The 27,524-nt window shown below is 37.5% G+C and overlaps 1 protein-coding gene across 2 annotated transcripts in view; it reads right to left on the reverse strand.

The window, feature by feature from the left end:
- The window catches only part of NTNG1 (netrin G1), a gene marked incomplete at both ends in the record, with an annotated part of 326,635 nt that overhangs the window by 154,779 nt on the left and 144,332 nt on the right, over positions 1-27,524 (reverse strand). For both annotated transcript variants that reach the window (XM_082833524.1, XM_082833523.1), the window contains one exon: positions 2,978-3,618. In XM_082833524.1, the coding sequence (XP_082689650.1) occupies positions 2,978-3,618 (641 nt within the window). The remainder of the gene's footprint in view (positions 1-2,977; positions 3,619-27,524) is intronic.

Raw genomic sequence — 27,524 nt, forward strand, 5'->3', positions numbered from 1 at the left:
TTCGTAGCTTAATATTTCCAGGTGAAAAAAAACTTGTAGTATTATGTGTCCACTATTCTATGGAAATTTACCCACTTTCCCCAAATAACTCACGCCAATTCTCACATCATGGTGGGAGTGGTGGGGGAGTGACAGGTAGAAAAATATCATTATAATGATCAGACACAGACATGTAAAAGTAAGTTAAACATTGTAATCACATCAAGGATGGCAGAGGGCATGGGCTGAGGGAAGCAAAGACAGTTATATTTTGGAAAGTTTATATTTATGATATTCTTGAAAAGAAATTTTAGTACCTTCTTTTAGAGATCATCAAATCCTCCTATAGATTATTCACTATGTAGGAAAAAGATGACTCAGGATTTTAACCCAACTGAAATTTTCAAGCGTATATCAGCTTCTTTGCTGAAAGGGCTGTGAACCAGGCAATAGCTCAACAGTTCCCTTAGTGGCTCCATCTTCCTTATATAACTTAGAAGCTGGAGATATGCCCGAGCCATCAGGCCTTGCTTCTTTAGTCCCTCCCTTAAGACTAAAAATACCCCAGCCATCTGGTACCTAGCACAGTACATGCCAGCATCAGTTTTGCCCTGAGGAATTTGGACAGAGTTTGGAGGTGACAGAGTGGAACCTTATGGAAGGGGTTCACCTCTATTGGACCTTTCTCTTTTGCCCAGCTGCTTCTTCACCAGCTTTCAGCTGACTGGTGAACAGGAAAAGACAGTGGAGGTGAGTCCCAGAGAAGGGAGGAGGGCTCCTCCAAACTCCTCAGAACCATTGAAATACAGTTGAAGGATACTACTAGGATGAAGGATAAAAGAAAAATGATAAATCTGGTGGGATTCTACATTTCTAACATGGCATCTTTAAGTGACAGTATGTCCGACTCCAATAGAGAATGCACCAAAATGCTTTTAGCTTTAAAGTGTATTTTATACTCTCTTAAGTAATCAGAGGAAACAAAAATGAATATCTAATAACAGACATAAGCCCAAACAATGTTTATTTTCCAGCCAAAAAACATCACAAGACTGCCTTTTTTATAAGTGAAAAATGAGAGTTTTAGGGGAAGTTGGGCTATAAGGACTTTGGCTTAGTTTAAGGATTTCTCAAACTGTAAGTAAGCTGACCTAGATGATTCTACCTAACAATATAGATCACACTAGGATTCAAATTCACATCTCAACTTATTAATTTTGATATTTATTCTTGTAGATAAACAGAATGCTTGTTACTTTGTTGTGGTATGCTATTGTTAATAATATCAACATCAACTGTTTTTATATATTGTATGTTCCCAAGAATAAGATACTGGAAACTGATCTTTTGCTAAAATATTCATGAGTACAATGGCTGCATTTTATTATAAATCACAAACTCATATGAAACATCATAGCTCCACACTGCTCTCATGTCATGCCCTGGTCGTATATGAACTCTAGAACACACAAGCTCAATATTGAACCAGTGCATATTTCTCTCAGAAATATGATTTTGCTCTAAAGATATTTTCATCAAACTTCACCAAACCTTGGTTAAAAGTTTTAAAAGAGGCTCCATAGCTAAAGATTCTTGACTCCTCCATGAGAAACATGAAGCCAGAACAAAGCTGAGAGTAGGTGGCCATCAGTTCCTGCTGTTCTCCATAAGTCAGATTCCATAAGGTAAAATTCTGAAACCTTTTCCACCTTACCGAGGTCATGCCCACCACCCCATTCTGCGTGCCCACTCTGGCTCTCACTTAACAGCAGTGGCCACTTCTTCCTTCTAGTGCACAAGTGTACCAGCACCATTATTAAAGGTGGTTTGAGACAACTCTCTGAAAGCCCAGGGAGTCTCAACACTCCTCCAGTCTCTGAGGACTAAGCTGCCCTAAGGGATTACTGGAAGCCAGTAATCAATGAATCTGGACTTATTTGTTTAGCTTTTATGGTTAACTAAACCTACATGATGTATGTACTGTTTATATTCTTATCCTCAGATATTTTGATTTAAAGCTCTCTTGGCATTTTTAGAATGATTATTGCTTTGCTTCACATTTCCTTTTTTTTTTTTCTCAATGTGCTCTATACTCCACTCTTACCTTTAGTTTTCCCAACTCATCATCTCATGCTTCAACTCCTGTCAGATGGCTATTCTGGTAGCATACCACACTTAAAAATCTGGTTGAGAATCTCTGTGTTGGTGGTCCTCGTTCTCATTATTCAAGTTTTTCATTTAAATGTCTTCAAAATCCTTGGAAACTTGCTCAATTGTGTCTCTGGTATATTATCAAAACAAAGATATGCCTGACTGGGAGCATGAATGCATTTGAACTCTGGTGCATCTGTAATTGACTGACAAAATGAAGGTAGCCTGAGTCAGGTTCATATTTTAAACGATAGTATATCCTTTTAAGATAATAACATCCAAGAACCTGAAAAGTAGAGCTTGCCCCTCATTAATAAATGCAGTGTATTTCCTAAATGCTTTCGGTTCTGATTTAATAAATGTAAAGAGACATAACTTTCATTTCTGGAACTTTTTTGGTACGATATAACAAAACATAAACAGAGAGTTGAACCATGCTGAAACTCTCTCTTGCATTCAAAAACAATAGTAAGATGTATTTTTTGTTTTTCAGTCCCTTTTACAGAGCAGCTGGCTTTGTTCCCCTGGCTTCGTTACCTTAAGGACTTAAACCACCCCCTGACCTAGGGACTTCCTTGTTCTCAAGTAAGATGCTTTTTTTTGGCCTCTGGTTTAAATTCTAAGAAATCCTGCCAGGTTCAGGTTCAGTGACAGCAACTCTGGGATCACCAATTACTGCTGAGTTAGAAGGGTCTCAAACGCCTCAGAACCTACCTCTAGGTTGGCGTTCCTGAGAAAATGTTACAGTAGAAAGGGACAAATGTCACTCTACAGCTGCAGGAGCAGCAAACTGGCCTTTTCTTTGGACACACCCATTCTCATTCAAGTCAGACAGTTGTTTTCTTACCTTCCATGAACCTTTATGTCTGAGATGGCGTAGAAGTAGCGTGCCAAGTGTAGCTCGTCTACAAATATTTCCCCAACGGCAGGTCTCAAAAGCCTTATCCTCAGGTCTGTGACAGTGAAGAAATCTCTGAGTTTCTTGGTTGTATCCAGTTGTCCGTAGAGGGAAGCCATATTGCGTAGCCAAGGTCCGGCAAAAAACGCGAACCTATCTTTGATTTCAAAGTGGATTATTTTGCTGTTGGTCATATACCCTGTGGAGTACTCTTCGGTGCAAATGATTTCTAAGACCGTATGCTGTGATAAATCCTTCACGGATTTAGGATCCATGTGGAAAGCATCTAAGCAGTCTGTGGCATAATACTGATAGGGCTGCCATGTTCGTCCATAATCAAGAGATTTCTCCAGGATCATTTGGTCTGGACGCCCCGATTCAAAGGTAATAACTATGTTGTCTGTGAGCTCAATAGTTTTGCTCCAAGACAGAGTGATGTTAACCTGGAGAGGCTTGGGATACTCTTTCCAAGTAGCAGACTGCCAAAATGTAGAGGGATGTCTTCCTTCAAAATCAAACATCAGCTCAGGTGGATGTGCCAGCTCCGGGGTACTTGCATCACACTCATTATTGCACATGTAGGGGTTGCCCTATGGAAGAAGAAGAAAAGAGGGTGCATCAGAACAGTGGTTTGACACAAGTCTTGCCATATTGCTGTTGCTGAGTGGGAGGCTAGGAGAAAAAGAAAAAAAACAACAACAACCTGTTTGCAGTAATCATTTTTATTTGCCTTAACTGGATTCTCCTCTTTAATAGCTTAAAAAAAAAAAGAGGCAATATGGTAATTTTCTTGTCTTATTTCCTCCCATGGTCTTTAAGAAATGAAAACAGTTTATTTATCCCATATGTGTTAGACCCATAATGTGATCTCAGAAGCACAAAGACACTGAGCAACTGTCTAACAGCTCAATACCTCCGCATCCTCTTAGAAAGATGTTATAGAAAAGCAAGGAAATTCCTCCATGCCTCAAGGACATTCCTCAAGAGCACAATTTTTTAAGAAGTCATTTTTCAAGTAAAGCTTTAGAATTAGCAATGAACCGTAGATACCTGTGTCCTGTTTGGGAAACAATACCCCCATATGACATCCAGCTTCTTTTTGCTTCACCTCAAATCCATCATACTTAACTGGGTCCCTGCTTCATAAAGCTTGCTTTTAAAGCATTTACTTTGCTCACCACAAATCATTAAAATGTGGTACACTACAGGCTCTGGGGCTTGGTCCCAACATCTGCCATCCTATTAGCTAGAGGCAAGGGGATTGCTCAGGGTGGGGGTGTGCTCCAAATTATCAGGACAGGAAAATCCAGTACTTAATTAGAAGGTTTTTGCAGAGAATCACTGCCGCTTGATGTATTACTCTGTGCCGGCCCACGGTCAGCTCTCTGTGGATGTTAGCCATTATTATTATTTTCCCTCACACAAAGGCTAATTCCTTCACAGTCTACTCTAACAAGAAGCTGAAAATAAGTCTCCTTGTCATATATCACAACAAGTTATAACACCACTTATGCGAAACTAAATGGCTGCTCTCAGGTTTCATTGGTAGACTGATTCTATGGCAAACAATTGGCTCCCAAATTTTGGGTTACTTTGTGTTTTAAAAAATAGTATCATTTGGAGTCAACTAGTCAGGTATTTCTCTGTTACCCTGTACTGGGTAATTATAAGCATGAATGGGTGAAAGAATTGATCCTCTGACATTGCCCTTAGGCTTTCTCTTGTAATTACAACTAGATTTTTTCTTTTTTCTTTTTCATGAACTGAGACCTTTTCATCATATCTGCAGGATGCATGAGCTGGGTCTCAAATAATGAATTTACACTTTAGACATTAATGCTCAGTTACCAGCTGACTCCTGCGAAATGTAAGACGAACATTGGAGACTTGCTTTGGCCTCCCTAGAGGCAACTTTCTCCTGCCTAGTCAGCTAATACTTCCACTCTCTCTTTTCCATTAATGCAACTGAATCCTAAAGCTGGCAACAGGTTTGGGGGTCTGAGTGTAATTGAGATGGGGTAGGAGAAAGGAGAGAAGGTACATTATTTGAGGACCAGAAATGTTTTAAAAATACATTCAAGGCATCAGTGATAATGGAAATGTTTCTGTTCTCTCTTGAATTTCAATTCCCTATTCTTGATCCCAGCATCTGTGGCACTATTTATAGTATCCCACTCATAGTGAGCCAATGGGGGCAAAATAAGTTTCTGTTCCAGGTGGAATAAATCACCAAATTTATTATTATTTAAACTCTCTTAAGCATACCAGAGAGCCAAATGCAGAGCTCTGCAAACTGGCAAAGGCTTTTTATGGAGGGCTATAAATATTGTGGAATCTGTCAGGATTTATAAATTCTAAATATATGGAAATGCACATTTTACTGGAAGGGGTCAGATTTACACAAATCACACCTTCATGTGAAATTTACTGGAAAAAATATGGTCACTTCAAAATCTGTCAGCATGTAGCCATCTGCACAATCATTAACTTGGATGCTACCACCTTTCTCCTGACAAAAGCATCTTCATCTGAGGTCAAGGGTATTGAAACACAGGAAATCAACTCTGCGGGATACACCAAAGTGAGTTATCAGACATTTGTATTAAGTCTTGTTGAAATATAGCATTTCCTTGATCTCTGCTTAGATACACAGAGCTCCTCAGATGGGGACAGGGTCTGTGACAAAAAAGGAGGCACAGCTAGCTGACTCTGGGTGTGGGTCAATACTAGGAAACCTGTCTTAGAAAATATGCTTAAAGATATCTATTTAAAAAGCACTCGTTTCTACATTTGATAAAAGGTGTTGACAATACTCAGTGTTTATTTAGCACTTATAGATCATTTACTTTACATACATTATCCTGGGTAATCCTTTTCATCCCTACCTTACAGAAAAGTGAGGCATACAGAAGTGTTAAGTAACTTGTCCAAGGTCATATAACAGAGTGGAGCCGGAACCCACTTTTCCTGCACCTGACCCGGCCCATTCAACTCCTAAGTCAATGGAGTTCCCTATGATGCAACCTAGTCTTGGAAACAAGAGTTGGCTGGTAGAACAGAAGAACCTATGACCAAATGAGTTTGGAAAACACAGCCTAAGGTTTTCTTGCCTTGGAGAGCCCTAATGAGCATTATCATACCTCTGAGATGCCTTGACGTTAAGAACCTTCCTTAGCTTCATATACTACCTAGTTTCAGAAACTGATTTGACCATGGAACCCCTTTTTGTTTTAGTAACCCCTATTTATATACCACATAAGTATAGATTCCTGGAGAGCATCCTTTAAGATTCTCTGCTTTGTATTACTCTTAAAATTGTAAACATGTGGATGGATGCCAAACAACAGGGCACAACCCGAAGTTTTAGTTGTTTAATGAAGACATAGCCACATCCAGCACTGTTTGCTTTTGTTCCAGAGAGGGACACCCTTCCACTTGGGCTGAGAAGACAGCCAGACCAGGATAAATGCTTACACCTACATCAAGTTGTCAGCCATCAAAACGCATGCCAGGAGAAGGGGAAACTTTCGTTTCTTTGCACTGATCTGGTAGTTTAAGCTTCATGTATTCAATAATTATTTATTGACTGCCTACTGTATTATTATATTTAAGGCACTTGTCTTGGCTCTCAGGATACAACAGTAGAAAAATCCAAATCCTTGCTTTTAGCAGAGCTTCTGTCTTAGTTGGGGAGAGATGCACTAAAAAAAACAGATATATAATGCTTTATAATGTTACATGATGATAACTGCTATACAGAAAAATAGAGCCAATTAAAGGGGAGAATGCTGTTAGAGAAAGGATACTGACTGTAATTTTATATTGGGAGGTCAGAGAAAGTCTTGCCTGGAGAATATGACATTTGAGCAGATTAAGAACAATTCCCAGTTTACACAGGAGATAATCAGAGGTTGACCAAAATGACAGTTTTGTCCTTCATCTGACTCTACTCCTAGTGATAATTTCAGCAGCATAACAATTTATTGAAACTGATGAGAAAACAAATCATTTCAAATGAAAATCTACACCAAATGACTGTAGATACCACAACCCAAACAAACAAACAAGAAATTGAACTATTCTTATTTCATAGCATCCGTGCTCTTTTAGGAGATTAATGATTTGATGGCCATTAACATAACTTACTGAGAGATAATGACATTGAGAGAAAATTAGCAGAGGAAAAACAAATCATTCTGGTTCCCTAAGAAGAAACCCTGCATGCTGGGTGAAAGAGAAAAAAGAGGAAAAGAAGAAAGCCAAAGCTGAAAATCTTACCATTCTAGAAAGAGAAAGCTGGAGGTGAGATTATATGCTAAAATATTTAGTGTAAATATTTCATACGGGTGTGATCTGTAGTACAGCACTGTTGTTACAGAGCATTATCAATATGAAAACAATTGCTGTTAAAGGATTAGATTAATTAAAATTTCAACTACTTCAACCACACCCTAAATCTCTCTAATACCAGCAACAATAAAATTTATATAAGAAAAATAACTTCCTCCTACTTGTGAAAGCAAAGAACACTTCTTGTTGCTAAATCTAACAGATTCAGGCATTAGCAAATGTAAGCATTATTTTGTGGCCAGCAGGCAGCCTTAAATAGATCTTAATTTAAGTCCTACAAGCAACAGATCCTTAGCTGATTGTCTATGGACAAAGCAGAAAATATTTATGACTGTGCTGATAATATTTATACCATTAAGAGATGCCTAAATAATTAAACAGATATTGCTGCTAAATATTTCTATAACAATTAGAAGAAGATTGTGATGTTTAATTTCATTTAAAAAATAATGTAATATTTTACCACTGGGAGAACTGAAGTTAGTTATTAATTAGCACTTTGTAGCCAAAGTGCAGTGTTATTATTCTTCTTTAATGTCGTTTCAGAACTTAGAGGGATAAATAAAATTTTAGATATGTTCGTACTGTTTCTATGGACAGAAATGTCTTCCTTCTGGTGACACTTTGAAAAGAACATCCTTTCACCTAAGATCTGCTAGATCCTTCAGAGTTAAAAAAGAAAATCCTATATAAGCAGTATATAGTGTAATACTTGTGGTTCCTACCATTGTGAACTTGCTTTTCCAAGCTTTACCTATTGGCAAAATATTGGTAATGACAGTTGGAACTATAGGGAATTCTCATGGGAGATCTGTTACAAACTTGTAAGTTACATGCCAAGCAGGCATGTAACTTACAAGTGGCTGTGAGAAGCATTTGAGTTAACACTTACATAGATTGTGAAAAACACTGAGACAGAGCTGCCTCCCAACCATTTGCATCTGGCTCATCCTTGCTTGTTTTATTGGTAAGGGACAGTAAGGAAAAAGAAAAAAAAGACACAAAGGCAAGGGGAGCAGAAACTGCATTCTGAGATAGCACTCCAGCCCTGTTCCCACTGTGACTTTGAAATGGACATCACTATGGCTTTGCCAGTGCAAGGCTTTCGAAGGATGAAGAAACCAGTAGCACAGTCCACTGCTCACCTCTCAGACAGACAGATCATGAGCAACATGCTTTAGCTGCTAGGCTGGGCTATCGCCTTCAGGAGATGGCTTTTTCTCCTCTTTAAATACAGCTCATTGGGAGCCAACCAGGCAGGACAGTTTCTGGGAGGCTGATGACTGACCTCTTTATATCAGAGGGGTAATTTTTGGTTGGAGGGACCTCCACTCCCAGTCCTTTCTTGGAACTTCTTGGTCTTGGGACTTCTAGATTTTTTCTTGGCTCTAATAAAGGGGAAAGGCCCATCCTTTATGAATTTTCAGATGAAGCTCAGACTACTCTGAGTATGGAAGCTGATGTTTAATTACTCATGCTGAGGTGCTCTTTTCAGGCCTTACAACTTTGTTACTGAAATAAGGGAGAACAGAGAGAAATCAGACCCAGAGGTAAGAACGATCCAAGAGAGTGGGTATCTTTCCCAGAAATCTGAAAGATAAATATCAATGCCACCAATACTGACAAGCCTTGATGACCACAGCTATGGGGATAGACTCTATATATCCTCAGATGAGAAAGGCCCATAAAGCAGTGTGCTTCCAGTTGTCCATTGTATCTTTGGAAACAAAGGGCACCAATCTCTTCAAATGGCACTGCAATCTCACTTTGTAACCTGCCCCATTGATTGGCATGTTGGGTCCCAATGTAGGGCATATACATGGTAACAGCATAGCCTGAATATTTCGGGACTGACCCAACTAAAATATTCTGAAACTGGTGTTACAAAAGTACCTATGTATTTGTCAGAGCATGAATCCTAACTTTTAGTTTGGGAAATATGGCCACTCTAAGAATGACAGAAAATACAGAATTTTGTTTTTGTAACTCTGAAGTTAAAAACCTACTACTCCATCTTCTAATGGAACCCCTTGCTCATCACAAAGATTCCTCCCTGCCATAGACACAGCCTTTAAGGCCTGACTGAAGCTGTTGCTTATTTCCATCTGCTCGCTGACAACACTAACCGTGTTTTTTACTCAAGAATAAAGATGGGAGGGCTTCACTTTTCTACAACAAGAATGCTAGAAGCCGTATCACAGATTACAAGCCAGAATAGACACCGGTGTAAATCCCCACAGAGAATTATGGTTAGGATTTTCCAACTGGTGAGGGCTGCAGAGGTCAAGAAGACCAAGGTTCTGAGAAGGAGCCAATAAAAGTCTAAAGCCACAAGCCACAAAAATGGATTCCTATATAGCAATCGAAATCATTACTGTGTATGTACTGAAGAACAAATATTCATAGAATCAAGTGCGTTCAAAAGTGACTATCTACAGAAAACACTGTAGTAAGCTGACGCTATTGTAATTGGTAGGACAATTGCTTTTTAAAATTTATTTTCTTAATAAACATTCCTTAAAAATCTTTGGTACAGTATTTTGCCTTATAGATAGTCTCAAAATAGACCAGAACACAGACACTTAAATGTTAATAACACAAAGCTGAAGCAAGCTGTCAGCAGTCTCAGTTAAAGTAATTTGAAAGAAACAAGGTGAATAAACTACCACCAAGGTAGGAATGTTCTGCACCCTGGTGCCATCATGCATTGTGAGGATTAGTTTGAGCATTTCGAGTCCTGAAAGATCAGATTTGACTCTCAAAAATTGCTTCCTTTTTCTCTCACATGAGAAAGTAAGTCCAAGATCTGCTTGATGTCCATCTTCTGAAAACCACCAACTTTAAGAGAGTATGGGAAGACCAAAGCAGCCTCTGTTGAAGTGATCAATTAATCACAAGAGGCAGGAAGGTATCTTCCCAGTGTGACACTCAAACGTGATTGGGTTTTGGTGTGTCTATTCTGATTTCTCATACTCTATTTCTTTCAAATGTCTCTCTTCCAAGTTCATTAGTTGTTTACTGGGTACCATTGCTATTTTTAAAGTATTGTGAAAAACACAGAAATAATACGATAAAATATTTGCAATTTAGTAGTGAAGTTTAGACCTAAACAAGCAACAATCACATGTTTCTCACATTGGTTACTCATGCTCTCAGGGAGAGCATCAGGTGTCCTTGAGGGTAAACAGTGTCACTAACAACCCTATACAACTTCCTGGAGTTTCACCCCTTGGTACATAATTAAACGTATTTTTATACTAAAAACAGAATTTTATGGAGTAAGATGCAAAAATAAATGTGCAAGTGTTTTTAGGAAAAGATACAGTGACATTTCAAGCTTGGAGCGGATTTGGATGTAGGTGTCAAAGCCCACCGAACAAGAGTATGAAAGAGGAGGAGTCTGGGGGGCTCAGCTGGGTGATAATTTATTCTACTTTACCACCCTTCCTGCATATGATACTTCATCCAAATCACCCTGCAGTGGTTGCAGCACCACTAGCCTTATCAAGGCTGAGAATTGTGAATTAAACTATCCCAGCATCAAATCCCAGTCTGAAAATACTTGCTGGTCTCCACCCCTATGGTAATCCAAGTAGTATTCTTCATACACTAAAATCTCCATGTTTTATTTTTTTTCAGAATTTAAATATAATGTTTTTAATATTTAAATTAATGCAATCTTATAGTAGAGTTATTATCCCATTATTTTGTTAGTGTTATTTTTTATTGGCATATAGTTGCTTTACAATATTGTGTTAGTTTATATTGTACAGCAAAGTGAATCAGCTATACATATAGATACACCCCCTCTTTTTTGGATTTCCTTCTCATTTAGGTTACTACAGAGCATTGAGTAGAGTTCCTTGAGCTATACAGTAGGTTCTCATTAGTTATCTATTTTATACATAGTATCAGTAGTGTATATATATCAATCCCAATATCCCAATTCATCCTCCCCACTTTCCCCTTGGTATCTATACGTTTGTTCTCTACATCTGTGTCTCTATTTCTGCTTTGTAAATAAGATTGTCTCTACAAATTTTTTCAGATTCCACATATACGTTAATTAACATAATTAACATACGTTAATATATGATATTTGTTTTTCTGACTTACTTCACTCTGTATGACAGTCTCTAGGTCCATCCATGTCTCTACGAAAGACCCAATTTCGTTCCTTTTATGGCTGAGTAATATTCCACTGTGTATACGTACAACAGCTTCTTTATCCATTTCTCTGTTGATGGACATTTAGGTTGGTTCTGTGTCCTGGCTATTGTAAATAGTGCTGCAATGAACATTGGGGTGCCTGTGTCTTTTTGAACTATGGTTTTCTCTGGGTATATGCCCAGTAGTGGGATTGTTGGGTCATATGGTAGTTCTATTTTTATTTTTTTTAAAAAGTGAAATCGTCATTCTCCTTCCACCAAGTCATAATATATAGTATGCAATGGCATATAAATTTTAAGTTGTATAAGAAATACCTGGTGAGTGCAGTCCCTACTCATCAGGAATTCTTTTTCAATAGATTGGGTTGCAGATCCCCTCTACACCACACTTTGATAAACACTGGTATATTGTTTATTAAGAGCAAGGCAGATCTGGGTTAGGTCTGCCTAGGTTTGAATTCCAGCTCTACCATTTAACTATTATGTAATTTTGGTCAAGCTACTTGACTTTTTTGAGCCTTGATTTCTCCTTCTTTAAATTCATATAATAATATGTACTCCATGATGTTAATCTGAGATAAAATTACATAATGCATGTTAAGTGTTTAGCATCTCCTTGGCAGGCAATGAGTGCTCAATAATTAGTAGCTAGCTTTAAACATGCTCCTCCCCCTGTATTCCTTGACACTGAGAATGACACCAAATTCTTCTATTTCCCAAGTGGGAAACGTGGGAATCATTTTATTTTATTTTTTCTTCAGTCTGTTCACCAGCCAAGTTCTCTACATGCAACTCATCACCAGAGCTTTGTTCACACTGCCAATGTTGTCCTTAGTTTTTAAAAATATTTTAAATATTTAAAAAATATTCTTCTCCTGAATTTCTGTAATAGCTTCTTTGTTTTTTTAACATCTTTATTGGAGTATAATTGCTTTACAATGGTGTGTTAGTTTCTGCTGTATAACAAAGTGACTCATCTATACATATACATATATCCCCATATGTCCTCCCTCTTGCATCTCCCTCCCACCCTCCCTATCCCACCCCTCTAGTTGGACACAAATCACCAAGCTGATCTCCCTGTGCTATGTGGCTGCTTCCCACTAGGTACCTATTTTACATTTGGTAGTGTATATATATCAATGCCACTCTTTCACTTCGTCCCAGCTTACCTTTCCCCCTTCCCATGTCCTCAAGTACATTCTCTACATCTGCGTCTTTATTCCTGTCCTGCCCCTAGGTTCTTCAGAACCATGTAATAGCTTCTTAAATGCTCTCTCTTCGTATTACATTGCCCTCTTATAATCTATTCTCTACATAGCTGCTACAGTAATCTTTCTAAAATCCAAACCTAACTGTATCATGCCCCCTCTTAAAGGTCTTTAACAGACTTCCCCTTACCTTCAGGAATATAATGCAAATTCCTTAGCATAGCTTGTAAGATCCTTCAAGATTTGGCCTCTGTATTTTTTATTTTTTTACTCACTCATATTCACACCTCTTGAGTGAACTGTACCAACCTATGAGTATATGTGTATATACAGGGGACCATATGCATTATCATACGATTAATCATATTAATTCCAATTGTTTATTTTTATGTCTCCTCCACTAGAGTTCTATGAGAAGAACTGGTACGTAATAAAGTTTATCGATCTAAAGAAAATAAGGAAAGCAGAAAAACAGGAAGCCAGGGAGGAAACAGGATAAATTAAGTAAAGTATGGAATAAGATGGGAGGGATTTGCCCATAGGTTGGTGATTTGGGATCAAACAGATAACCAAGCTTAAAGAACTTCCTAGCTCCCTAAGTTGTAGACGGAATTTGTTTGATGTAATACACTGTGTAAAAAAAAGAATAAATCCAAACAAAAAACAAAGAGTCCATCTCCAAGTGCAGTATGCCTGTGTGTATGATTGATATAGTTACTGGGACTTCTGGTGAGGCTGGAGGACAAAGACAAATAGCATGAGCTGCAATTATGTCCCAGTCCTTTCCTGGTGTTCATCTGATCTTCATTTTTCTCCATCAGCCACAGCAGTATTTCTCCTAGTGGCTTTAGAGCTGAAGATCTCTCTTCCTTATCCCATCTTGTCTTTCTTATCCAACCCACAGCATCCTTCTGAGTTTACAGGAGTAGCTAAATACCAAAAACTTTATTTATTCTTGGACAATTATGGAAAACTAAATAAAATTAGGAAGGAAGAAGCAGCAAGTGAGGTGGTTGTAATTTAAAAAAAAAAAACAGGCATGGAAGTGCCTCAGTAATGCAAATCCTTGAAAGAATGTAAAATGTGTAAAGTGGAAACTGGTGGACAAAAAGAAAGTGCACATGTTTTGCTGGAAAAGAGGGAAGTGATCTCTGTTTATTGTGCTACTGCTTAAATGGCTGTCCTAATTAAAGAGATCCTAAAAATTCTACCTGGGCCCAGAGGTTGATTCTTAAGAAACTAATGAAGCTTATACCTCAGAGCCACTCAATTACACAAGCTGCTTCTCAGGCCTTGTACCTAATTTTGTGTTTACATTTTTTGCATTTCTCTTTTTAAAAGAGGGTTCCAGAACTGCATAGGCTCTAGGCTCTTAAAACCTGGTCTCGCCACTGTCTGGGACACAGGTAGTATATTTTAGGGCTTGCTAAACTAAAACAACTCTTCTTTCTTCCTTCCTATTCCTTCTTTTCATTTTCTTTTTTTTCACTAAGATGCTCTATTCTCAGCATTTCCAACCTTGAAATACATTTTCTCTAAATCCAGTTTTCTTGCCCAAGTTCATCCCATTATATACATGGTTCATACCATATTTATATCTATGAATTAAATTGATATATCAATATTTATTACATTTATAATAACCACTATTTCATTATAATGTGAATGTATTTTATTCACATCAACAGATATATAACTCTCTTGGTGTATTACCAACAATAAACATAATCTTCATTTATTTGTAAGGCTGGAGTGGCTGTTAGTTTACCAGAGCCACTATCAGGAACCAAAACAAGTTGAATGACAAAAATTATTAAGCATTTCTCATGTGCCAAGCATTCTGTTGATGTTATAGATTAGCTTATAATAAGGTTGATTCTTCCTTATCAGTTGTAATGTAGCAGCAAGACAAAATTGGAAAGTTGTATCATTTTGAAAATAAAACATTTTATTATAGAGGGCTTTTATTTGGGTAGGTTAAATAAAAATGAATTGTCCAGTTTTCAGAAAATATGTGCAAAAATTTATTGTTAAAGAAAGGTATAAAAGTTATAAAGTCATTATGAAGGATTTAGAGGAGGCAGAGTGCTGGCTTTCAAAGATGTCTCAGGTTTGCATAGGTGAAGAAGACATTCTCTTTTTGGAATGGAGAAGGGATCAATGATCCCTGAACACCTTTTATGGTTAGGAATTGTGAGAGGGGCTTTATATTTGTCATCTCATTTAACCCTAACAATTCCCTATGAGGCAAATATTATTCTAATTTTACAGATGAAGAAACTAAGGTTCAGATATGTCATGGAACCTATTCAAATTAAGTATCTGTAAAGATGAAAATGAACCTAATGTTCGATAGTCCAAGGCATGAGCTGTAAGGTAGTGGAAGATAAGTTTGAACGTACCATGTGAAATTGATTTTAGAGAGCACTGAAAGCTGGGTAGAAGTGTTTGGGTTTGATTAACTGGAAAACACAAAGTCGTTTGTGGTTTTTATAGCAGGTATCTCATACACAGCTTTCTTCACTGGTTTTCCAGATTCCTTTCTTGAGAAAACAAAAGGATCAAGTTGAGTCCAATATTAAGAGTAATCTTAATGTTAAGAGTAATCTTGTTCAAGTCATGAAGAAGAATCAAAAAGTAGGGTTCAGTCAGAATTCTAGAAGTGGACATGCAAATAATCCTGGACATATCTTATTCATCTCTGTATCCTGCATAATTCCTGGCACACAGTAGACAGTCAATAAATGATGATCAAACAGATGAATATAAAGCAAGTTGTTTTTGTAATTAGCTTTTCTGTTTAACACAATATGAAAATTCTCAAAAATTGAGGAAGCAACTCTATATCTTCTAATGTCCTCAACTCTCTCTATGCTACATGATTGCTTCTAGAACAGCAGGCAAAGAAGACTTTTCTCTTTATTTAGAGAGACACTGCCCAAATCTCAAACATTAGTTCATACTTCACTTCCAAATCAAGAGGTCTTATTGTGAAGCCAGAAAGGATTCAAAACTGGCCTAAAGTTAGGTGAGTCTATTTCCACTGACGTCTAGAACAGGAACTGAGACATCCTTAGAAATAGTGGAATGTCATGATAACTACCGTGCAGGATATAATGAAAGGGAGAATAGATGACGTAGGGAGGTAAGCTAGGAGGTAGCTTTAATTAACTAGGTGTGAGAACAAGGAACTGCACTAAAGTGAAGAAAATGGTGATGCAAGATTCTGCAGGAATTAGATTGATTGGAAGTGGAGAAAAAAGGAATAGAAAGAATCATTGGTGACACCAAGGTTTAATGCCTGGAAGAGAGTGAAAATGTTGGTAATAAGGTATCTGTCTGCAACTAGTATAAGATTGACCCTCTATTACTGCCTATCCCAGGAGAGTTCCATTTGCAAAATGCTAGTTTGATATCTAATGTTACTGAAAATCAAGAAAATGCCATAGAGATTTAATTCATAATGTTCAACAAAACATTCTAAAGTTCTCCATCCTCATTTCTCTCTAAATATCTCACATGTCATAATTACTGATTTCCAAATCTTTCCTAGTTCATTCCAAGCTCCCATTAACTTGGTCTCAAACTTGGCCTGCATAAGCTTCCTTCTCTTTCTTGGTTTCTCGCCATTCCTCTCTTTATCTTCTTTTAGTTACTGCCTTCCTATTTCATTACAAATCTAGCTAGTCTTTCTGTTTTCTCCAAATATCCTCCTTACATATTATTCTAGTTTAAAAAATAAAGGCCCAAGAGCCTAGAGGGCAAAACAGAATACTCAGGAGCTAGTGCAAGGAGCTGTGAATATTCTTAAGGAGCTAAGCGGACCCAACCATATTTTCAACAAGAGACTAGAGCTGGGAACTGCAACCCAAGGAATGAATAAGGTATGTTGCCCTTCCCAAAGCAGTCACAAGAAAGTGGAACGCCAACTACAAATGAAGTGGAAAAAATGCGAATGGAAGAGGGAACAGGGCTAAGTATTAGAAGGTAAACAGAAACCAGTAAACATAGGAGCAGGTTAAGAATAAGCTAAAGATAAGCCTTGTGAGGCGCAAACTAGTGATACATGGGGGTGTTAGTGTTGGACAAAGATGGAATCATTATTTTCAAGCACAGACAGCTGAAACAAATAGTTTCTCTATCAAGGAGTATCAGCCTCCCCTGTAGCGAAGAAGAGCACAGAACTGTTTTTCTCAGAATTCACATCCCAACCCCATGTGAATTCTTTATGACTCCGTTTTCTTGTCTATGTCATAGGAATAATAACAGTACATTTTCATAGCATTTTTGTGAGGAATAAATGAGCTAATGTATAAAAAAGCTCAGCATGGTGCCTGGCACATAGTAAGACCTCAATAAATGTCAGCAATTACTATTATCATCATCACTGTCTTCACTATCATCGTTGTTCCTAACTATGACCTTTCCAACTTGTCCTCTCATAAAAGCCTTCTTTTCAGAGTCAAGTGTTGCCACCAAATAGTTTAGTATTCAGTTCTTCAAAGTGGACTAATAAAATGGAGTTAATCTCTTCATAGAATACATAGAACAAGTCAATCTCTTGAGAATCCAAATGCAAAAACACTATTCCTATTATTTATGTTGTAACTATACGAGGTCCCAGGACAAATATAAAAACATCCCCAGATGGGTCTTACTGAATACCTTATCTGTCTCTCAGGATCAAACCTATTAGAGTAGCTATGGCCAATCTAGGAAAAAAGAAAAAAACCCACAGTCCTCCTACCCTGCCAGCCAACTCAGAATTCAGTGTAATTAAAATCCAGATGGGAAGAGATCATACCTGAGACTGAATTCATACTCTTGAATTTATGAGCAAAATGAACTTGGAGAAATTATCTAACTTTTCTGGACCTTTGTCTGCTCAAGTACAGAACAGAGACTACATCTCACTCTCAGGTAAATATTAAAGTAGCTAATACCTTAAAAAAAGAAAAAACGCACAGCACAGAAACTGAAATATAGTTGGCAACATAGATTCATTTTCTTCCACTTCCATTCTCTTTTCCTTTTTTTTTTGCCGTATGCAGGCCTCTCACTGTTGTGGCCTCTCCCGTTGTGGAGCACAGGCTCTGGACGCACAGGCTAAGCGGCCATGGCTCACAGGCCCAGCCGCTCCGCGGCATTTAGGATCTTCCCAGACCGGGGCACGAACCCGTGTCCCCTGCATTGGCAGGCAGACTCTCAACCACTGCGCCACCAGGGAAGGAAGCCCCTCTTTTCCTTTTAACAGTTCACACCTATGTTTTCCAGTATGGTAGCCACAAGCCACATGTGGTTATTAAGCACTTGAAATGTAGCTAGTCAGAAATGAGTGTGATGTAAGTATAAATCACACATTGGATTTCAAAGACTTGTTACAAAAAGAAAAGAATGTAAATACCTCATTAATAACTTTATACTGATACATGTTGAAATGACAATATTTTGGATATTCTAGGGAGATAGAACATATTAAAATTATTTTAACCTGTTTCTTTTTCCCTTTGTTAAATTTAAAATTACTTATATGGACACCTTATATTTCTATTAGACAATACTAGTTTAAACAATCAACCAGATGTGATTAAGGAAACAACTCTCTGGCAAGTGAACTTTCATAATGGTCCTTCTACTTCTTGTAGCCTAGATTGAAATAACATTTGCCATCAATGCCCATAGGCACTTGAAGTCCTTGATGTGTTTGCTTCGGGCAACATGAGTACAGAAGGCATGGAAAACATAGCCTGACCAGCTGGTGAAAATGAAGCCTAAGATGAGAAATAGAGTAATAAGGAGTCTTTGAAGAATTGTCTGAGATTTGTGTTTTTCATTGTTGGGAAGGCCAAAAGGAGAACAGCCACAAGGACCAAAGAGTTCTTTTAAAATTACATGAAAAGAATGTGAACTGGATGGTCAAAAATCAAACTGCAACAAGGATGCATTTAAGTGCCTCCAGAAAGGTAATTAGACATTCCTCAACCCCAGTATTAATAAATTATTCCAGAATTTAGGGGTAGGGGATGGAGTTACTCTTTCTGGAGGAACCTCTTCTAGACCAACCACGTAGGAATTAATCAACTCCCCTAGAAGAAGGAAGAGTCCATGTATTTGGTTATAAGTGTGAACACATCATTTACTTAGAGCTGATTTTATTGGCAGCTTATAACCCGCATTTGAGTTTATATATACAATTAGGGCAGTCTAAATATTTGAATGTATGTAGAGGAGAGACATAAAAATTTAATCTGACCTCCAAGAAAATGAAAAGGCAATTCCTATCCTAGATTAAAAAAATATATTTCAAAAGACCAGTAGTAAAAAAAAAAAAAGAGTATATGATCAATAGTGCCAGATATTTGGGAGAAGATAAGGAATAAGAAAAATCTTTTGATTTGTCTTGAAAGTGGTCGTCAATGACCTTGGAAACTTGTTATAATAGAGTGCTGAGGCAGAAGCTATTTTACTAGAGAATGGTGGAAAGATAAAAAAAAAAAGGGGAGGGCAGGGCTTCAAAGCATGCATTGGAGAGGTCTGGAAATGAAAGCAAGGAAAATGGGATAATAGTTTAAATGGGAAAAAGGATCAAGCAATGCACTTTTAAGACAGATCCATTTTGATGACAAAGTGTAAATAAATGTAGCGGGAAGGGAAAGGATAAACATACTCATGAAAGAAGGTTAAGTGTGGGACTAAGTTGCTAGTATCTACATTATAATTTTGCAAACACAGGATGTATTCCCAGTGCAGAAAAAACTCTCTTATTTATTGGCTAAATCTTTTTAGTTAGTAGCCAGGATGCTCTATGACTAAAATTATTGAATAAATGTCTCCTTTATTTCTCACCTTCTAATTTCATTAATCTGCTGTGGTTAACTCTCACTTACAGAAACCAATATAAGGATTGATTTTAGGCAATTGCAGATCTTCCTCAATATTAGTTCAGGGCCATATCAGCAGAAAATCTACTTGTCTTGAATGGATTGCACTGGTCTACTCAAATGATTTCAGAACTGGGAAGTCAGAAGATATTGAATTTTAAATATTAGATTATTTTATATTGGGCTTTGGATCTAATATTAGATATTAAAGTGTAAAATCGCATTGTCCTTATTGCTAGCCTTCTTTTTATCTTGCTGCAGGATCAGTATTGTTTTAGTACAGTATTTGATGGCTTATGAGCCTACAGGGTGAGGGAAAATATTTATACTACTTATTGAATGGTGGACAGCCCAAGATTTAAAATAAATTTTGCCAAACTTTAAATGCAGTAATTTATTAACATCTGATGGCCAAATCATATTTTACTATTGTAGTAAAAGAAATATCAAACAAAACAAAACAAATACCAGGCTAACCTAAAGAAGTGATGAATATGATTGTATTTGTGGTGTTGCCTTCGGAAAGAAGCTTTTCCACCAAGAGAGACCACCTCTGTACAGTCTGGTATGTTGACACCATATAAAAGGTAGTGAACAAAAACAAATGGACAGGATAATTACAGGGACCTGAACTCATAAGACCAAAGTGGGTTGACACTACTTTTCTACTGTACTATTTTGATATATATTAAGAATAATCAGTATTAAGCAACTTAAAAAATATTAAAACCAGAAACAAAATGTGCAGTTTTAGATCCCCAAATGAAACACAAACATTTGATTTTTATTGAATTACAAAGAAGGCCCAAACTTTCTTCAGAAACAATAGCTAATGCTACAGAAAAATACCTAAATACCTAACGTTGTTTCAATTTGTTTAAAACAACAACAATAATGACAAAAGTTAACATTTATTGTGAATCTATTTTATGCCAGGAATGTTCTAATTACTCTATTCCAAATACTTTATATGAATTAAATGATTTGATTCTCAAAACAAACAAACAAACAAACCAGTCCTATGGGGAATGTACTGTTATTATTCTAATCTTGCAGCTGAGGAAACTGGGACTTAAGTGAACTGCCAAGATTGCACAGCTAGTAGTGGCAGAAAGTGGGCAGAACCAAATCTAAGTTGTTGTTTCTTTATGATCAAAATATTGGTACGCTACAGTAGTTCCTGAACAGAACCTAACTGGTATTTTACTTTGTTTCAGTCCCTGATAAACATATTCTCTGTATAGCAAGAGTTTAAAGTTCTTGAAAGGATCAGATGCCAGGCAGGTTAGCAATCACAGGATTATCATCAATGGAGTACAGTGGGAACTGGGTCCTAGGAATAAAAAATTTATCAGAATAGGTGTTCCTACACATAATCAAGACAAAGCAGGAAGAGTGAATTTGTGGCAAGTTCCAAATTGTGGAGTAGATCTATTTTAAATCCCTTTTATCTAAGATCAGGATTCATCCTAGAAACTGGAGTGGATCTAGGCAGGCAAGTCTTACCTAAAGCTAAGATACAACAGTTGCATGGATAAGAAGAGAACTGAGGCTAAGACCCAAACAGGGCTTATTAAAAAAAACACAAGGTTCTTGGTGCAAAGGGGAGGAAGGACATGGTCTTAGGAAAGAAAAGAGTCAGTGAGGTGAAAGGTTTGGAATTCAGAGGTTGAGAATTGGTGTCCAGGATCTTTTGGTGATTATATGGGACCCTATGGAAAGGGATGGCAAACAGCAAGCAAAGATGATCTCTAGAAAACTTGAATAGAGCAGGATTTCCCAAATAGATCTTCAAGGAATGTTAGCCTTATAGGCACTCTCCCTCATAAGAACTCACAGTGCAATTCTGTATTAAAGATGAGAAATCACGTGGCAAGGAAACCTTCCTAATTTTAACCTAGCATTTTCCAAACTTACTTGACAATTAAATCCTTTGTTATTAAAATGACATTGAGCTGCTGTTGCATAGAGTAGACTTTGGGAAACACTGGGGTGGATACAGTTAAGAAGAGGGCCAAAGTAGCCCATTAGGGGAGTTGAAGAAAATATTGGAACATCTATTTCCACATGTGTTACCTGTGTTACCTCATGCTATAAATTGCTTATTTTGACATATTTTATAATGCTTAAAATGTATTAGTGCAAAACATGTATTCCATTTTTACATAAAAGAATATACATATATTGAGGGTACATGTTCCCTACCTTTTACTGATGATGTGCACATCAAATGAGTTTGGAGACAAAGGAGAGGAAGGAGACCACTTGGGGTGGATGTTCCCTACCAAAATGCAACCCTAATCTATGGGAACTGAGAGGCTGTTCCTGGTTCTTCCTCTACTTTTGTTTCTTTTGCTGTTTGTCCAGGATGAAGTCTAGTCCCCCACAGAACCACTCTCAACCACTGAAAGCTGTTAGTGGTGAGTACTAATATCAACTTAAACAATGGTATATTAAGACTTTCATAGATAATAAGAGTTCTTGCTACCTCAGAGTAAGTATGAAAATAAATCTAAACATGATGTGGTATTTTTATTGCTATTTCAGTTTTTAAAATACATACACCAATAATTAGTTCAGGGTATTAACAGAACATGAAAGTAGAATGTAAAATTTGTTAATTTTTAAGACACAGATAAAACTCCCAAATTTAAAAAGAAGAAATGGAGCACTTGATCTGGATTGCTTTTAATAGGACTAAATATCACAAAACAGATCTAACTACTGTTTCTAACTTAAAAAAAAATCTTAAGGGTTGTCTGCAATTGTTACAGTTTATTTTCTTCAAGTAAACAGCTGTCTCAATTACAACAATCATCTAGATTCGAGGTCACAAACTCAAAGATCATAGGAGTCAGGCAGGCAGAGTCAATTGATGAAGTATACTGTGTGTAAAGGAATGAGTGTGGGGTCTGGGGGGATGGGGAACTCAGGCACTGGGTGAGGGGAGCAATCACCAGTCAGCTCCAGCTGATTGTTTCCACATAGGAATTCAGATCCAGTTCTGCCACATTCTCTAATTTTTCAAGAGAAACTATAAAATATCCAGATTTCAGGTGATCTCTCAGTATTTATACATTTATTTATTTTTTAGTTATTTTATTATTTATCTTTGGCTGCATTGGGTCTTCGTTGCTGCACGCAGGCTTTCTTTAGTTGCGGCGAGCGGGGGCTACCCTTCGTAGCGGTGCGCGGGCTTCTCATGGCAGTGGCTTCTCTTGTTGCGGAGCACAGGCTCTAGGCACGTGGGCTTCAGTAGTTGTGGCACATGGCTCAGCAGTTGTGTGCATGGGTTTAGTTGCTCTGCGGCATGTGGGATCTTCCTGGACCAGGGGTCAAACCCGTGTCCCCTGCATTGGCCGGCGGATTCTCAACCACTGCTCTTTTCTACCCAAAATCATCTGAGCAATCAGGGAGCATTGGGAATGCATTATCTCCTTTCCCTCTGTTCCTGTTCCTTCCACTTCTTCCAATTTTAAAAGACTTTTAATTTCAAAATTTTTCCAAGATGCATATTAGTAGAGAAAATAGTATAATGAACCTCCTGGAACCCACAACCCAAGGCAACACTCTTAATAAAGTGCTTTTACCATCTGCAGGATTTTTCTCCCAAGTTGCTAATACCTATTTTGAAAGTTTTGATGCTTATATTTTCTTGTATTACTAGAAGATGCCAATAGAAAGTTTTTAGACAAGAATTGAGACTCATATTCCTTCCTCCTATTGCCCTGAAATGGTTTGTTTCTTGAAACATCAAGAGGCTGCCCTTGTTTAGTCGTGTCAACAGGAATTCCAGCAAGATTTGTGCATGTGCAGGCAAAGACAACTATGTCACAACTCTCACCTGTTAAACAACAACCGTAGGACACTGATTGGAAGATGAATCCTGACTTGGTCAAGGTTAAAATGAGGATGCGTTCTTACGTGAACATCTCATAATTTCCCCCCAGGAATACTAGAGTTGCTCCACCATCTACAGGCCTAAGAAAGTGCAGATGAGAACTATGAAGAAAGGCAATGTTAACTCCTGTTGAAGGAACCTAGCTTTTCTGTTCTGAAATTCATCAGCACAATTTTCTATAATTTAAAAATTATAACAAGAAACCGTTTCTGTCATTACCCTGATTACTAAGTTACTTGGAACATGATAAACTCTTTCAACTGCTATTTTTGGGTCTTTTTCATCCCAGAATTCTAAAATACATATTATTACATCTTTAATGATTAATTTTGATCCATTTGTTGAGTCTATAGGTTTTATCTTCATGACTGACCTCTCTGCCCATTATACTCTGTCTCATTTTTTAAACCCGTGATTTCATTTTTTCAGTATTCTGGGTATGGCTGATTTGATTATTTGCAATGTCAAGTCTGCTTTTTACTACTTTCAAATAAGATTTTTATTTCAGTTATTGTCATTTTCATTGTGTAGCATGCTCTTCTTACCCAGGCCTGCTTTTGCTCAATAGAGACAATGTCGTCTTTTATTTCATTAAGAATAAAAAGTAGGTAATTTCTAAGACCATGTCCTCTATCTCATGAAATAGATCAGGTTTATTTCTGAACCCTTACAACTTGGCTCTGTGTGGCAGAATTGCTGCTATTGCTATTCATCTTTGAGATTGATGTGTTGATATTTTCATCCTTGAAGTTAAGGTTTTGCTTGGATATATTGAGCAGCAGCAATTGTTGTCCCGGGGAGAGGAAGATATTAGAGAAATGATCATTCCGTCTTAAATTTCAACCAGTGGTTCTCAAATTTCAGGGCACCTAAGAATCAACTGGGGAGCTTTCTAAGAATGCAGATTCCAGGGCTCCACTTCCAGTGATCTTAATTCAGCACAACTAGAGTGGGGTTGCCAGGAACCACCATTTGTTAAATGTTTGATATGAGATTTTCAAACATACACTAAAGCAGAAGAATAGTATAGTGAACCACTTTGTACCCATCACCCACCTTCAACAATTGTCAATAGTCTGTTCATCTGTGTCCTCTTCTATTATCAGTAATCCCGTTTGATGTTTTGTGTTTTATAATTTTTGCTAGAATATTTTAGAGCATACCACAGACATCAGTTCATTTCACTCTTAAATCCACAGAATGCATCCCTAACTTTTTCTAACACATAAACACAATGACGTTATCACATCTAACAAAATTAACAATAATTCCTTAATATCTCATATTTCATGATCATATTCAAGTTTCCCCTAGTGATTCAAAACTGTCTTTTACAGCTAGTTTGTTGCATCATGTCCCAAACAATGTGCTTATTGCATTTGGTTGTTATGTTGCTTATGCTGGAGCAGCTATTCTTAAAACTTGTCTTCTAGGGCCTGGATAAGATGTTAGCATAGGAGCCCTTCAAGGAGTAAAATGGTTTGGTTCACAACACAAGAAGACCAGGAAGACAATTCTTGACTTCCAGCACTGATAGAGATGGACACAGCAAGATCAAATAAAGATGTGTGTCAGGAAATGAAGTTCAGGGCTAGCTGAAGGAAGCCTCAGTTCAGAATGAGTCTGTAGCACAAAGGATACTATTTAATCCTCACACTATTAAATGATACAGTTAATATAGGAAATGTGCTTAGAGTGGTCCAGCATACAGTAAGCTCTCAATAAATGCTAGCTGCTATTGTTATAATTACTCAGTGGGACACAGGGAATGAAGTTTGGAGGGCTGGTCTGTGATTGAAAGCAAAAAGAAAAACTGATTAGCATTTATATGTCTTTTGTGACTTAATGTAGAGTTTGATGGCAGGTGACAGAGGGCAAATGCAAGAGAGAGAGCTGAATGGAGAAGTGGAAGCTGGATCTACAGTATGAAACAAAGCAGGGAGGACAACATGGTAATGAAGGTAATTCTCTATGGGGTCCACATCTGTCCCATTGGTATTTCAGGCACAATAGAGACCCAAATGAATTCTCATTCACTTTTGCAATGTGCTGCTGAAGCATCTTTCCTTCTTTAGTTTTTCGTAGGTAATTTAAGTGGAATTAGGAAGATAGGCTGCTGTAATTAACACACAACACTTTATGCTTTCTAGGCACTGTGCTAGGAATGAATAATGTGAAAAAAACTGAGATGAAATTCATGCCCACAAGGAGCTCATGGTCCAGTGGGAGACAGGTAAGTGAGATTTTATAAAGCAATGAGATTTTATGAAAAATTTATTTTGTGATACATCTAAAGCAGAAGGGGATACAGAATGCTACGGAAACAGAAAATAGGGGATGCTTAGCTGGGCCTGGGAACAAGTGGAATTTAGGTAGGGTGACCATATAATGTACCATCCAATTCTCTGAGTGTGAAAGGTGGTGCTAATAATAATTACAGGGAGACAGCGGTTGTAAACTAAGCCCATCTTTGACAAGCCAGAATGGTTGGTCACCTCGATTAGCCCAAAGAAAATCTCTGTAAGTCAGGTCATATGTGAGTTTTAAAGGGAGAGAACACAGTCACCAGGGAAGAGAGTGTCTTCCAAGCACAGGAGGAGTGTATTTAAGGACAAAGAGTTGTGAGAGACCTGAGATTGCTACGGATCCAGGAAAGAGCTTAGAAATAGAATAATCTGGAGTGAAGGGCATAAAATGGTCAATGATGAAAGAAGAATCTAGAGTTGGTACCAGGCCATGAGAGAACTGGTCAGCTAAGCAGATGAGACTGAATTTTATTTGAAAAGTTATTGAGCATCATTAAGGGGTTTTAGGGAGGGATGTGACATAGTCAAATTTGCAGGGAAAGATAATAGCAGTAAATGCAATTATTAAGGTTCCTTTCTATGACATACACTCTCAAATGTAATGCTCTCAACAAACTAATGGTATGCATATTATTATCCTTATTTTACAGCCACATAAAATGAGTTAAATAATTTTCCCATAAGAGATGGAAGTGGAACTTAAATATAGGTGTATCTAACTCAAAATCTGTGCTACACTCAACTTTGACAGAAGGTTTGAGGGCAGTTTGGCAGGGAGCCAGGGTAGTGAGGCAGGGTGCCCAGTGAAGTAGCTATTGAAATCCAGGCAGGAATTATGACAGGCACGAACTATGGAAGAGGCAGGGGGGATGATTAGGAATAAATAGTCATGCCATATAAAAAGAATTAACATAAAAATCATAGGACTTGGTTTGCTGAGTGAGTGGTGGTGGCAGTAAGGAGACTTGAAGAGTCTAGACTTCTGGTTTGGGTGCCTGTGTCAATGGTAATAGCCCATTCATCAAGCCAGGCAATTAATTGAAGGCAGATTTAGGCAAACTCAATGAGTTCTCTTGTCAAAAGTTTGTATAGGATTACTGGGTGATGCTTGGTAATAGAATATGTGAATCTGCTGTTCACCAGTGAATCATGGAAAACTATAATAAAATGGAAAGTTCAAAAGGTTGACGATAGAACCTGGGTAATCAGGGACAAATACTGCAGTAAAGTAATAACAAAGATGTTAACGTATCTATTGAATTAGGCAACTAGTAGCTCAGTTTTGGAATCTAAATTGGATACTGTATCTTTATACTTGTTAAATATTATACTAGTTGAAACAACTTTGAATCTCAAGTCTGTCATCTCTTATATTAGCTAGCTTTTTCTGCTTTGCATCATTTATTTACTTTATACATATATTTCTATATGCATTCATTGTGATAGCTATTATTTATTAAATGCCTGCTATATCCCTGGTTCTTTATAAACATTATTGTTAATTTACAAACAAACCTGCAAAATCCATATTAGTGTCTTCATTTTAAAGATGAAGAAATATAGTGTTCCCATAACTGTAATTCAAAGGAGGAACTGAAACTAAGTGGGGCAGATATCAAGGCCTGTTCTCTTCCCATTTATGCCACAAACCTATTGCTCCCTTCAGGATTCAACTGCA

Source organism: Leucopleurus acutus, assembly GCF_964270905.1.
Source record: "Leucopleurus acutus genome assembly, chromosome: 2".
NCBI lineage: Eukaryota > Metazoa > Chordata > Mammalia > Artiodactyla > Delphinidae > Leucopleurus > Leucopleurus acutus.